Source organism: Dryobates pubescens, chromosome 18 (genome assembly GCF_014839835.1).
Source record: "Dryobates pubescens isolate bDryPub1 chromosome 18, bDryPub1.pri, whole genome shotgun sequence".
Classification (NCBI taxonomy): Eukaryota; Metazoa; Chordata; class Aves; order Piciformes; family Picidae; genus Dryobates; species Dryobates pubescens.
Genome location: NC_071629.1, coordinates 17,523,735 through 17,539,032, shown reverse-complemented (window position 1 = coordinate 17,539,032; position 15,298 = coordinate 17,523,735). Strand labels below are relative to the sequence as shown.

The 15,298-nt window shown below is 35.7% G+C and overlaps 1 protein-coding gene across 1 annotated transcript in view; it reads right to left on the bottom strand.

Annotated features, from left to right (window-relative positions):
- The window catches only part of DIAPH2 (diaphanous related formin 2), a 229,682-nt gene that overhangs the window by 113,637 nt on the left and 100,747 nt on the right, over positions 1-15,298 (bottom strand). The window contains exon 24 of the mRNA XM_054169316.1: positions 4,882-5,005. Coding sequence (XP_054025291.1) covers positions 4,882-5,005 — 124 coding nt within the window. The remainder of the gene's footprint in view (positions 1-4,881; positions 5,006-15,298) is intronic.

Below are 15,298 nucleotides of genomic sequence, written 5' to 3'. Positions count from 1 at the left end.
AGATTAGGCATGTAAATATCTCTTTTTAGGGTAAATGACAAAGCTAAAACCCAGAAAAACCAAACAAAATATTCATTTAAGAACATACTAGCATGCAATATAGTTTACCAACTGTATAACCATCAGCAAAAAGTCAGTCTCACTACCTAGCAGGACAATGAAAAGAATGAACCTAAAAACCTGAAGGCTAATGATCAAACTGAGTACCCTCCTGCCATCCTAGCTCTGCCACCTCTTCCTTCTCAGAGTAAAGCTCACAGCTTCTGCCTTACAGGGATAAACCTCTGTCACTGATGGGGTGCATGTGCACATTGGGATGGGGGAAGAGGTGGCATTTGAGTTTTATGTATATATAGTCCTGAGTCAGGATTTTCCACAATTTCCCATCTGCTCCCTCTGAAACAGCTTTTCATTCCATTGTCTTTAATCTTTCTTAATAACATTTAAAGTTAAACCAAATGAATCAGAGTATCTTCTTCAATCCCCAACTAGTCACGCTTGAACAGCATGAAAAAGAAAACAGTATATACAGCTCCAGCAAGTAAGTATAAAAGTCACAGGATCTCACTTTAAAAAACATAAATCATCTCATAAGCACAAACACTGAAATAAAACAAGGGGTGAAAGTCAGATTTGTCACAGTCTGTAGTTTTTCTAAACTGTTGAACCAGACTCCCAAGTGCTGCATGAAATTGTGCTAATTATAAAAGAAACCTCTCTCAACATTTAAAGTCATTTACCATTTGATCTTCAAATAAAGCACAATTCGAGGCATGGATGAGATCATGAAGAAGTTGTCTCAAGAATCACACAAGTGGTTTAAGATGCCATAAAGCTGACAGAAAGAGTATTTTAATCATTCTGATTTAATTTTGGCTTAACCACACTATATTCTAATTTCCATTACAGCACAGCTATAATCCTTATTTTGAAAACAACTCTTTCTGATGGTCAACCATAGAGGTTAGCTTCATGATCCCAATTACTTCAGAGTACCCTAAATATTACTTAACCCACACAATTTAAGACAGGCAAATTAAAACCCTCGCATGACAGCAACTATGCAAACCACTTCAGAATCTCACAGAAGTATTGCATAGAACTATCTATCTCAAAAAATCCCCAGTATTCACTACAAACACCACAGACTTAGAAGATGCAGAACTGTGTTACAGCAAGTACTGATCATGGAAGTACACTTGAACTGGGCTTGCTAATTGAATGTAAAATTCCACTACAATGATGGTGAAAACAGCCAGTTTTATGACATAGTAAAAGAGATAAATAGCATTACATTTTTTACTCTTACTGCCTATGAAGCTATAAAATTACTGAAACAGTGTGTTAAGTTGTAATCAGTATTTCCCATGCATATTAAAAAATAGGCTAGGAAAACAAGTCCTAATAGAATTAATCTACTTCAATATTGCAGATAAATTTTAAAATTTAAGTAACCTGATCACAGTATAAAATGTCTCACATGGAGGAGAAGACATCTAACAAACAGGTCCCAAAAAACTTCAACAGCTTTTTAAGCGCCAGGATGGCTAGAACTTAAAACCAAAAGGAGTTAAACCACCATCACTGTGCATAGTTGAGAGAAAGATGATTGGTACATTCTGTTACAGATGTAGCAGAATTTCAGCTACTTGAATTGTATATGTACAAGATGGTACACGGTCATGCTTTTTGTTGCAGGTATGAAGTGGACTATAACATTATTGGTTGAGCCCATTTTATCATGCTTGAAATCAAATCAGATGATCCTACTATATTGTTATATTGTTATTAATTGCAGAACTATTTCATGTGAATATATGCATGGCTCCACAGAAAGAGCTGCAAAACTGCGAGTGCTTCCACTACCAAATGACTTAATTTTGTTGCTTATACTCTTACTTTATATACAAACCATTCAGATAATATTAACCCATTTTCCTCAGCTTGTAGCTAATAAAAAAGTATTAAAATAACCTTTTGATATGTATCAAATTAGTAGACTGCAGTCAAAAGTACATGAAGTTAATTTTAATTCAATGGAGTACATTTAATTGAATATATTACTTCTGCAATACGTTGCAACTTTTTAACAGCTTGTGGAATAGTGACATACTACTCTTTCTGTCTTCAAAACTTCTTTAGGAATTAAATATAAGTTATTTTGAAACATTCAAGAGGTACATCAAGTACCATGTACTGAGATGAATACTTGCATGCTTTATATAAGAACTGACTCTGAATCACGAATTATCCTGCTTCAAAATAGGTCAAGAATAAAACCACAGACAAAAATGAAGGTAGAATTTCTATTAATCTTTTTGTCACTCACAAAAAAACCCTCACTTGCTATAAGAGCTTAAAAAAGTAAAACTGAGTGACCTCTTTCGGAGCATTTGCTTCTGTATTATTCATATTAATTTTATTGTTAGGCATGAGTATTATGAATAGTATTTTGTTATAATTGATCTCCTGCCTTAGCATGATACCAAGCAATATTCCTGTCATATTCTCTGAAGACAGTCTCATGCACACTACAAGTAAACAGCTTTGTGCATTAGCAGGAATAAAGAAACAATTCCTTTAATTATACCATAAATTCCTGCATCTTAAAAGTCTCCACTGAGAGATGATTTATATTCAGACACATCTCAAATTTTCTGAAACACTCAAGCAGTTAGAGAGATGCTCAGCCTAAAGTTCTTTAACTTTCTAATTTCAGTATCAACAACTCTTCACCAAACTGACAGAAACAGAAGAAATACGTATTGGAAACTAAGATATCATTTCCCTCCTACCCCCTCAGACATTTATTCTTCAGTCTAAAAAGAAAAAAAAAAAAACAAGGGAATGTAGAGAAGTTAAAATATTCAATTATAAGCAGAAACAAATTTCATCACTTGAGATAACTGGAGATGACTTTTTAAAAAAGAAAACCACCATTTATCAGGTCATCTATTAATTATGAAAACATAAATCCTTAGGCGTAATCAGTTCATTTCTCACAGCCTTTATCTATTTTGTCAAGCCACTCAATTCACTATACGATAAAAGCTGTCAGACGTCTGCAGTTCAGGGTGCCTACTTTAATTACCAGGAACTGGTAATCTAGCTGTGACATCAGTGTACGTGCACTGAAGTAAGGCTGCCCAGGAGACCTTCAACAATTAATTTTCCAAAATTTCACTGGATCTTCCTACTACTGCCAAGAGAAAAAAAAAAGTACATGTATTTTAAAAACAAAACTTCTTGAAATTGTCAGATGATCTCTCTTCTTTAAAAACTTCAGGTGGTTAAACCACAGAGCAGAGAAAGGAATGCATTACCTGATTAGCTCTTTCTCACTCCAAATCACTTGAACAATGCCAATCATTTTTGCAAGTATGCTAAATACATCGGTAGCAAACCAACAAATGCAAAGTATTTACTCAACACAACTGAAAAATAAGGTATATAACCTGTATAGCTGAGCTGTCAAGCTTAACAAGACAACACGGTTGCAAGAAGTGCACTTCAATATGTTAAACTCATTTATGAGCAAAAGTAGAACGAGCTTGACAGTGTTCAGCCTACACACACGATGACAAAGTAAAGGACAACTACAAGGCATTATTATAAGATTTCCTGATGTGAATGTATCTAAGGGAAAGAATAACCTTTCTTTTTAACTAGCAGAATTGACAAATGTGATTACTACCAAGACTCTTAACCTTGAAAATAAGACAAGGTGGAAAAGACAAGGTGGTGTTTCATATGCAACATGAAACAATTTTCCACTTAGTCATCAGTTGTCTCTCTTAAGCTTCTTGTCTTCAGTCTTGTCAGAAAATTAAAATAAATCCATACAGAGAAGATACTATCTTCTTGTGAGCTTCTGTCACTGAATCCATTCAGATAGTTAATTCCCCCAAAACTTACTTCCAAATGCACAGTAGACAAAAGAACCCTTTCAGTACCTCCACTTAATAATGGGAAGAGCAACTACAAATGGCTCTAGATATCAAAAGGAAATAAAGAGGAGGACTGAAAAACCCAAAAACCCATGAATTCTGTCTGGTTGCAGTATGATGCCACATGAACTATCTGAGCTTTTTTAAGTTTACAAAAAGCCTTGAAGTTGGCCATGTACCCTATTCAGAATACTTCCATATGTACAGAACTATGCTTTGTGCAAAATAAAACCCTGAACATTTCTGAGAAAAAAAAAAAAGACTTTCACTTAGTCTCTTTCTCAATTTTATGAGATTCTTGACTCTACTTATTTTCACTTGTTTCTTCATACTTTTGAGCAAAAGCAAAGATGGATATATGAAAGTTTGAATGAAAATGGGCTAGACAGACATCATATGTTCTTATCCCATAGATTTTACTTACTAGAGCTTAAAGAACCCACAGCCTCTATTCCCTACCAAAAAAGGACAAATCACAAAGAAATGCACAAGATTTTTTTCCCCTAAAGTGCTGCTAAAATATATAAATAAAAATCATTATTAATTCTTCAAAAAGCCAGCACATCTGAAGTAAAAATAATAACTGCTCTCAGTTCCACTGCTGACAGTTTTCTAGCCTGAAATGACTCAACAGTTATCTTACCATTAAATACCATTCTTGAAGGCAAAAACCTCCATGCTGTGTTTATGAGCGGTCACTACAACTACTTCCTCCAAGAAAACTACTGGTTTCACCTTGGAAGTATGTCTATAAATGCTTCACATAATACTCAGTGATGTGTTTTCTGACATAGAGCACGTTCTGTTATGCTTCTCACCGCACTAGAATTAAAGCATGGAAAAAGTGACTTAAAACGGTCTTCAAGTGCTGGACATACTTGACCAGATGATCAGAATGTTCAGATCACCAATGAAAATACACAAAAAGGATATGCTCATCTTCTCTACAAACTTGTCATGTTCATCCTGTGTTTTAGGGAAATTCGCAATGTCTTTTTCTAGCCGCTGGATCTGATTCTTCATTGAGTCAAGGTTGCTCTTCAAAGTCTGAGCTGAAACTAAGAAAGAATGTACAATGATTAAAAACATTCCAGATTCCAGAAGGGATATCAGAAGGCGGAAAACAATGTCAGTATATACAGTACTAAGGAGAATGATTCCATTAAGTAGCTTCACATTTTTCTGAATTACTGCTCATAAAAATCCTACTCTTCATAAAAATTAAGTGAAAATATCTAATGTAACACACCAAATCATCATATTTAATGGTGAAATGTCACCACTTAATGCTACCATTAGTTCAAATTATTCAATTTCTATTTAAATTTATTGATTAAAAAAATAATATTTCATTCTTTTAAATCTAATTCAAAGATTAAAGTGTAGCTCAAGTTCAAAGAGATTTTACCTTATTAATGCATGTAGTTGGTTAAATGAATGATCTTATTAATGCATGGACTGTTACAGAAATGATTCAAGGAACAGACATGGAGAAAAGATCAAATATTTTTCCTCTATTCAAACTAAACTGATTTCTGGAAACCAACATATGTGAAACCCTCTGTTAACATCAAAGGTAGATCTGAATAATAAAAATAACTGATAATTACAGCACAAATAAAAGACTCCTCTAAAGAAACACTGCTTACTCTGTCACATGCCATTCCTATATAAACCACTGTTTCTTCAACTTGTGTTAAACAACCCTAATTGATTCACCCTGAGAGAAACCTCCACTGATAATCATGACATAACTGTTTTGGAGGTTAATAATGAAATTCCAGAACCAGAGGAAACATGACAGAGTCTCTGCAGAGAAGTTCCTGGTCAAACTGCAATATTAAAACAAACTCCACAATATTGACATTTATGGTGTAATCCATCAAGTCCACTTATTCTCAATTTAATCATAAAGAAGGGTTTGGCAAGAACACTTCCTCTCAATTTAAAGATGTATATGAGATCCAAAATCCACCCTCCTTTATTTATCTCCTCTTGTACAGTTAACAAATATGTGCTTTCAAGGCCAAGCAAGCAACCTCACTACCACCTTGCCCCAAAGAGCCCTGTAACATCTACACCAATTTGCATCCTTCCTCTAAACTAAGTATACAGTATCTTCACCGCACTCTGTTTCAGAAGAGATTGATAATCTACAAACTACCTGATCTTTAGTGACATGCATATAATTCTGGTCAATTCTTAAACAGACAGTGCCACAACCAACTTTTGATAGGGGGAACAAGAGATGAGAACATCCAGCACATTATCTACTGTTCAGTAGTCAGCCAAGTCAACACCCTCTATTGACTGCAAGCAGCTGCTCTACAAAGCTAATATTGTATATTTGCATCCCACATAACCCAAGGATTCTTTGGGTACTCAAGATAAGCACTTGGGGTTTTTAAAGGTATTTCTGCTTTCTATTATCTTTTTACAGTAAACCCCAGGACCAAAAGTTGCAGAGAATTTAAGGAGACCTGTTTCTTTTCCTATTCAACATATGCTGTGACAATAAGATTCAAGAATAGAAATAATTTGGTTCAGAATGGCCTGACAAACAGTAAGATTCAAGAATAGCAATAATTTGGTTCAGAATGGCCTGACAAACAGTATGGGGGGTGGAGGGGTGGGTGAATAAATCCTGTAAATAAAGCAGCTGTTGCTGGAACAAAATCTATTCTATATTCTTTGTAAGTAATGATTCATATTGGCCAATAACATAACTTTTCACAAGAAGTTCAAATACATAAGACACCAACAGTTGTCTTTATCAGACATATAACAGACATAACTTTGATTTTATGTTCAATTTTACCTATTTTATGCTGGATATTAAGATTACATCAATGGTACTTCCTTGAAAATTATTGTGGAACAGCTTTTTAAACCTAGCTCAACTGAGAGAAAATAAATCTACACTGACACAGCATCTTTGTAACTACTAATATAATAATCAAGAGTTAATTCTGAAATCAACCCCTAAAGTAGTTTGAGTAATAAGCATTGTCAAATATTTCAGTTTATGGCTGCAGTAGTTTCATCATTTGATGCTACTGTCAGATAAGCATTTTTGCTTGAACTGAAGAACTTGAATTACTGTAATATTTGAATAGGTTGTTATGCAGTTGGGATAGGGAGACAAACAGCACTGAACTAAAACACTAGAATTTAAAGTAAATTAGGAGGATGCAAATGGTAATTTTGTTCTTAAAAAGAATAGCAGCTGGTAAGTGGAAACATAACAGATAAAGTTAAAACTGTTTTCAGCAATTTGAAAGTATTTAAATGCATGACCACTTAGCAGAGTTTATTTTTGTGTGGAATTTACAAGGGCACAGGAATTCAGCAAGCAATAACAAATAAGAAGTCTTAGCCTCTGTGATGAAAATGGAAATATATTGAGTAACTCTGTTTTAGAAAACAGTTTAGAAAACAGTTGAAATGATGTACATACAAGCTTGAACCCTATCCAAGCAAGACTGCAGTCAAAAGTTGTGCTTCATATGATTCACTTCTATATTCACACTGAATTAACAGAATGCATTGTAGAATATACATTTTCATTCATTTGGGTTGTTTGGGGTTTCTTTTTTTGGTTGGTGTGGGGGTTTTTTTTGCTTGTTTTGTGTGGAGTTTTGTTTGTTTACTTTTTTGCTCACCCAGGCAAGTGTACAAGTTTCAGTTCAAACAATATATGAAGCTGTTGTTCTGCAAGAGATGCTTAAAAAGACCACATAACAGGAAAGATATATACAGAAAGAGAGACTGTAATAAGCTATCTACATTTCCTCCCATAAACTGTTTTATTAGAGATTTACTATTGCAGTAATGTGAAGAGGAGGTAACATGAATACCTTTTACTCTTTCAGAGAAAATAATGTAAATTTCTTAAAAGACTTGTAAGGTTTTAATTTATCAAAGCATAAATGCCACTTGCAGCAAAACGCCGTTTCTTTGAAGCCACTGCATAAATGCACACACTAAACAGACTATCACTCTGCTCCTCAGAGTTGGCGGTCACAAGACAAAGGCTTGTTCACCTTCAATTGGCCCATCATTCCACAAGAAAATTACACACCCTAGTAGAACTACTCTAATAATCTAGAGGAAAAGTAGCACTTGGTCTTCAGTGGCAGACAAACACTATTCAAGAACTATTACTATTACTGGGAAAGCCTCCCTGCAGTAGCAATTACAATACTGTTCCACTTAATACTGCTACAGGAGAGAGCAACCAAATAAATAGAGTACACAAATATTTGACTTCAAGATAGGAACAATAAGGCAAACACTAAAATCAAACAAAACCAAACAACACCCCACCCCCCAAAAAAAAAAGGAGAAAAACAAAACCTACCAGCAACAACCACAAAAAGCCTTCCATAACCCCCCACAATAAGCAATACCAGGGGAAAAAATAAGGAAGCAGCCTGTGTGAAGCCTGGACACTCCCTTGTACTGAATAAAATATTTACCATATTTCAAGAGTAAAATAAATCAAGGGCCATAACCAATTCACCTCGCCACCCTCAGAGCTTTCTGGGAGAATTAAGAGCCCCCATACACAGTGGAAAGGCCAGCACTGGAAAAAAAAAGAAAGTTTGAGAAGATTTGCTGACACCAGGAACAGTGGAGGTAGACAGCATAAACAAGTTGAAAAAAGGAATACACAGATTCATACAGAATGGATCCATAAATAGGTATCAAAAAGAACAGAAAAGGTTGTAACACTTAATATGTCTCTGAGTATCTGTGGATGGTGGAGGACACCGGCTGGAAGGACTGCAATATTCTTCCCAAAGAGAATATCTTACTGCTGGCTTGCAGCGAGCTGCTGCAACTTTAAGATGGAAAGAAATAAAGCACCATCAACATGTGTATACCAAACCACTATAATATAAGGATTTACAAGATAGATAAAAAATACAATGACTGAAATTAAACCTTTATGTTCAACTACCTAAGGTATTATCATACAGAATTACTATTAATATATACGATTAATATCAACAAGGTGAATGCAAAGTTATATTAAACATATTGCCAAGATCTTTTTCATGTTAGTGGCAGACAGATACAAGCACCTAGATTTATCAATATTCTGTATGCACAAAGACTGAATGAAGCTCAGTTAACTTTGCCTCACTAAATCCATGCCTGGCTAAATTATTATTTTTTATATTGCTATTTACTCATAATAGAAAGAGAATCTACAATGTCATTTTGACATGAAAGGTGGTAAGATTTTCTTCACTTCACTATTTCGCCTATATTAATTCCTCCTTTGTAAAACAAAATATCAATCCCATCTACATCTTTGGAGAAAGCAGCTGCACAGACTGCATGCTACAGAAGGCTTAGCACACGTCTGGTAGACAGAGCACTTTACTCCTTAAAATGGTACAAGCAGTTAATCTCATGTTAGTGTCAAACACTAGCTAGTCCCCACACTCAAGCTAAGCATTTTGTATTTACAGTAATGCAGTAAGAGTACCAAAGGACAGACTAATCCTTTCTAAAACAAGGTTGCATCAGAGCAAGAGTCTTCCCCTAAAACAAGGGGTGAAATGATACATTTTGATTAGGAGCAGTGTCTCTTGAATAATAAATACAAAGGGTCTCTGGTCACGATGCAGAGCAGGGATGGCTACGCCCACATTTAATAGAAGCTCTACAGTGAGAGCCAATGATATAAATTACTTCAGTAAGTGAAATGAAGTCTACATGAAGCAAATGAGCTTGTGGATTTCTAAGTCTAGACAGTATTTGTACCATAACTACATTCCGAGCATACTAATGATTATTTATTTCCTATTGCCTGAGGGCAGATGGAAGTAGTCTTTCACAAAAGTCTTACAAACCATTGGAGGGGAAATGGATGAGCAAGCACATAATCTGCAGGAATTACTGTCATTGATTACTCAATTCATACTGCTAAGTAAGTTTATATTTATTAAGAGAATAAATGTCTTGTTGGTGTCAGGTGAACAGTCCTGGCTGTAGTCTGTTTAGGGATTCCAAATAGCATAGCATGTGCATGTCTACCTCAGAGTATACCAGTGCATTAGATGTGTGCATACACACATAGATACCCTGTGATAAATCTGTCTCACAAGTATACATACATATGAATGCATTTATCCATGTGATATAGTTGTACCATGACATGTTTAATTCCCAGGCACTTGTATGTACATACATTTATGTGTGTGCATTTAAACACACACAGGTATAAATGACACATATTTGAAGCTTCATTACTGAGCAGCTTCCAGATTTGAAACAGCTCCCTTAATATGTTACCTCTCAAATATGTCACTACTCACACCAGAATTATTCTCTAACAGAGCCATACTCTCTGCAGGGGACAAGCTACAATCAAGCCCATTGTCATGCTTTGATATACAGATAAAATACTGCATAAATTGGGAGCCAATCCCATGCATTTGTTCCATTATCAGAAACTAGGTCTTCAGTACACCGTAGTGAGAGGTCCTAGTATGAACTGCAACAGCAGAAGTAATTCTATATTGAAATATTTTTGCCAGAAAGGACACTGAACTTAATCATTCAAAGTTCTGGAGCCATTCTGTACAAATGGTAGTATTAAACAAAATTTTATGATTATATACAACCAAATCTACTACTGGCAACAAGGAAACACTACTCCTTCCAGATAAAGATCTTGCATTTTTAACAGAGCTTCAATAGAAATAAAGAAGGGTACTGAAAAGCACATTCTTAGGCCAACAGTGTATCTAAATGACAAAGCAGAACTCTAGCTGTGCTAAAAGAAACTATGTTCATAAGCTCAAATGAAACGTTAGAAATGATTATGGGTGGAGATTTAAACACCTTAACATCAAAAGGAAAAACTGGAGAGTGTCTTAGCTAGCTTGGGCACATCATACTTTTCTTCCCCAAAAAATGGGTAAAGCTTTCTGGCATAGATTACTTATGCTTAGCAATTGATACATCACGCATAATACGCTTCTTATTTTTACGTAAATCTTTCTCAGATTTCCACCCCCCTGCATCTTTTAAAGTTTAGGAAAAACCAGAAAGTCTGCCCAAATGGCAACATTTTTTGTTTATGTATTATGACAACGTCCTGCAACTCAAAACATGTAATTTGAAAAAAGCTTTCAAAGATAATTTTTAACAGATACATTTTACACATAGATGTGCATTTGTACTTCTAATTTGCATGCCAACATTTCATTGACCAGCAGTCTCTGTATTTTAGTTGCCTTATCACAACAATGACAGGGACTGGTGAAGGAAGGCAGTGACACAGCTGTGCTTTATCACTTGTCCAGTAACATCATTATCTTAGTTAACCTAAAATAAAGCACTTGTGTTTTGATTCTATTGTTGGGTCCTTTTACATGCAGAGGTGAACCACAATTAAGATAAGAGCACCTTCCAACAAGTCCAGCTTCAGGTAACTCTTGGCTTTAGAACTCAGACTGAATCACTCACTAAGAGTCTAATTACCTTTCAGTACACCATGATTTTTAATGAGGCACGTACATGCAGAAACTCTAGACTGCAGTAGTGCTCTCCATCAAGAGAAAGGAAGGAGACTGAACTGGGATCCAGACCAAGTCCTCACAACAGAAAGGTCTGTGACATTTTCATGTGTCACTGAAAGAAAATGGATCTGATAGAAAGAAAAGAATGACACAGAGATTTTAAGCCCACACCTGGAAAGAAAAGAATATATACTATCTAAGTTAAAGTGCTGAAGAAATTTGGGGTACAAATTATGACGATATCTTCAGCTTCTCCAATGCCATTTACAAGCTTGTCTTGCCAAGCAAGATAGCGGGGAAAAAATAATAATAAACAAAGCACTGCCTGTTAGGCCTAAATTCAGGATCATAATAAGCAGCACGTTCTCTTATCTGTAGCTTAGGAAATTACAAACACCATTCATAATCCTGAAACACTTAGTATATGCACAGAACAAAGAGAAAAAATTCTGTGGGTAGCTTATGTTTAATATCAACATATGCACAGAACTGTACTCTAGTTTAGGGAATGAATCTGCTTCTCAGTTCCATCAATTCTGTTTCTGTATTTTATGACTAAAAGAGTAATTCTGATGCACACAACACTAATTAAGACATTAACAATCAATTCAGTGCTTTAGGATCCGTGAATGCATTGCTGCTCTCGCTTCAAGCATGAGCCAGTTGTTGAAACTGCTTTCCAAAGCACAGCACAGCATGAACTCACTGATCTCCCAAATGACTTTTCAGAACATGAAATCCCTTCCTTGCTTTGGACAGGTCGTATCATCCACCTTTTTGTTTCTTTTTGTAACCTAAATAAATTCCCTGTGTGCCAAGCTCCTACTTTCTCTGAACTCTCGTGTTAGGTGAAAATGCTGGCATTAACATTTCAGGTTTACCTCACTGAGTAAATGGTAAACAGGAGTACATTGCAGAACTTAAGTTACATCATTTGATTGATAATTCATGTTACATACGACAAATAAAAAACTTCTAGAAAATGGGTGTCCCAGTTTCAGAAACATAACCAGAAACAGAGCTGGCCAGTGACAACAGCACTGTCCTCAGTAGCGTTCTATGGTGATATGAATGTCTCCCACAAAGCACTCCAGAAACACACCTTACTGTGATGTTACATGTTAATTACAAACGTCTTTCAGGATCTGAAAAGTTGATTTAATGTCGAAAACAGTGATTTTGTACTCATAAGTTCCATCTATTAAATGAGCACATTAAAGCAAAACTTTTTGGCCAAGGTATAAGGCAAATCTTAAGTGACACAAAGGAAAGAAGCAACTGGACTTGCAAGCTCTATTAATTGCATCCAGACTTGGAAGTGTTAACTCAACATGATAAATCCTGTGGTGTTTATTTCAAAAGCCAGTAATTTTGCACTGCCACTACTTCTCCATAGTCTAGCTTTGCTTGGTTTGTGTATCACACTGATACAGAGATGCTGTAACTTACTATGGCACAGCACAGTCAGTGGTACACATGTATAAACCCTGCAGAAAGCTGGAAATACAAAGAAAGCAAAGTAGCAAAACTAATGTAACACAACCTATCTGTTGTTACTAAAGTGCAGAAAAGGTGTTGAGCAACTTCATCCAACAGACCTCCTTTCAGACTCTCAGCTTGTAACATGAGTTTGGTCTTTCCAATTAACTGCAGCACAAACTATGCTTTCAGACGTATAACAACCCTTCTTACATCAATGAAAGTGCAAATTCAAGAACAGATAAAGCAGAAAAGAATGTATTAAGTGCTGTTTTGTAGCTTGCACTCTCTCTAGTGGTTTGTATTACGACATTCTAAATGGATTACATAATTTGAGAAGTCATTTAAAGCAGTCTTCAAATCTGAATTGGTTTAGCAACAGCCAAAATTTCTTAAATGTTTTAATTTCTTTAATAGCCAACAGCCCAGGAGAGCCATTTGGACTATTCTTTAATTTTGCCCTTGATATTTACACTTCAGGGAGAGAAGTGGATTCTTAAAATGTAAGCCACACAAAGTAACTTTGTTTAATGTGGAATCCAAATTGTAGCTTCAAAAGCAGCTTCAGAATTCACTGCTACCACAATTTTTCATACCATTTATTACACATGAGAATCCTCAAAATCTTTACAGACTGGGAAAGTTCAGTAAGCAATTTGCAGAAAGTAAGCCAGTCCAGAATCCTGTTGAGTTTCCAACAGGATCTCTTTCAGAAATTGCACCTTAGAACTAGCACACAAAATCTCTGTGAAGTTTTTACTTCCCTGTCTTCCTCACTGATGCTTGTCAACGAAGGAGAACATGACTGTCAAAAACTCTTAATCAGATGACGCATAAGCTACCATCAATATGTTCATGCTGGATGCAAATGCAGGAGTGCTAGTAGAAGGGGGAAAAGTAAGTCTTCTAGTATCTGATGTACCTAACTGTGTATTTACTACATTCATAAAAACACGCTGAGCGAGTTCCTGACATTTCAATATTGCAGTGTACGTGAGTGAAAAGAATGACAGAAGTCATCATACAGTGCAAGATTGACTTTTGATTACGATGCAAAATGCCAACTTCAGATTCTATTATGAAGAGAAAAGTCACAGATGCAGGCATTAAATTTCTCATGCCAGAAGGCATTGTCTATTTTATACCCACTAATGTGCCATATTGGGCAAAATCTGTTTCAGCAATTTAAACTGCACAAGGTGGAAAATACTGCAGATCTTTTTGCAAAAACACAGTTTCTTCTCCCGCAATGAACTATAAACTTCTGTTTGACAGAGAAATGACTGCTACTAATGAGTATGTTTCAAATTGCTATACTTTAAAGTAACAATGGCACAGAACATTTTAAAATGTTTTCCCCACTCTGGCATTAGGGCATTAAGGTACAGTGAAGTACCTGCACAATTTAAAAATTAATCTTTTCTTACAGCACTTCTAATAACATATTAAGTACATAAATACTTGTCTTCCACAGCACTTCTGATTGCTGATGTCCTTTATAGAGAGATGCCTCAACCATCAGAACCACACGCTTGCAAATTAAAGAAATGAATGTGTCAACAGGAGTGAGAAATCTGCGCTCCTGTTACTAATACGGTCTAGCCTACTACAGGCATCACTCACCCCATCCCCAAGAACCTTCCACTTTATTTTACTCAGAATGTTCTGCCTTCCTTTTAAAAACACTCAAAGTAACTCTTCAGTGGTGTATCTGGCACAGAATTCCAAGTTAAGCTCTGGAAAACCCCCTATTTCTGAAAGAGATTATCTAGCTGTCATTCATAGTTAAGCTCAGCTCTTTGCTTGCAGTACAGCAGTTCTTGGGAGTCCTACATTAGCTCAGCTAACCCCAAAACCTGCCTGTACATACGAGGTATCACTTGAACTTGTCCAATATGTTAGAAGAACATAGAGAATGGCCGATGGCCAACTACAGATAACAAAATCCTATATCTAACTGAATTCTGAAATAAGCACCAGTGGAACAACATAAGCTCACAAATCTTTGTCTACTTGGCTATACAGCCAAGTAACTCCTACTCTTGGCAGACAATGAAAGCAGGTAACATAAGGCAGGCAAGAACTGTTAAACTTAGGAAGAGCTGGACACAATGTTGAACTGATAAAAGATACAGTTGCATTTTATTTTAAATACAGACACAATGTTTAAACCATAAACTGTGCTTTCTAACTGCTGCTCTTCTAAACAAATGAAATAGTCATTATAGAAACATGGTTAATGTTCCTCCTTTTAGTTTGTGTGGTTTGTACTTCTTTCTGGGATGACTGACGCTCAGGCATTCCTAGTTCAAAAACATTTATGACTTTTAAGAA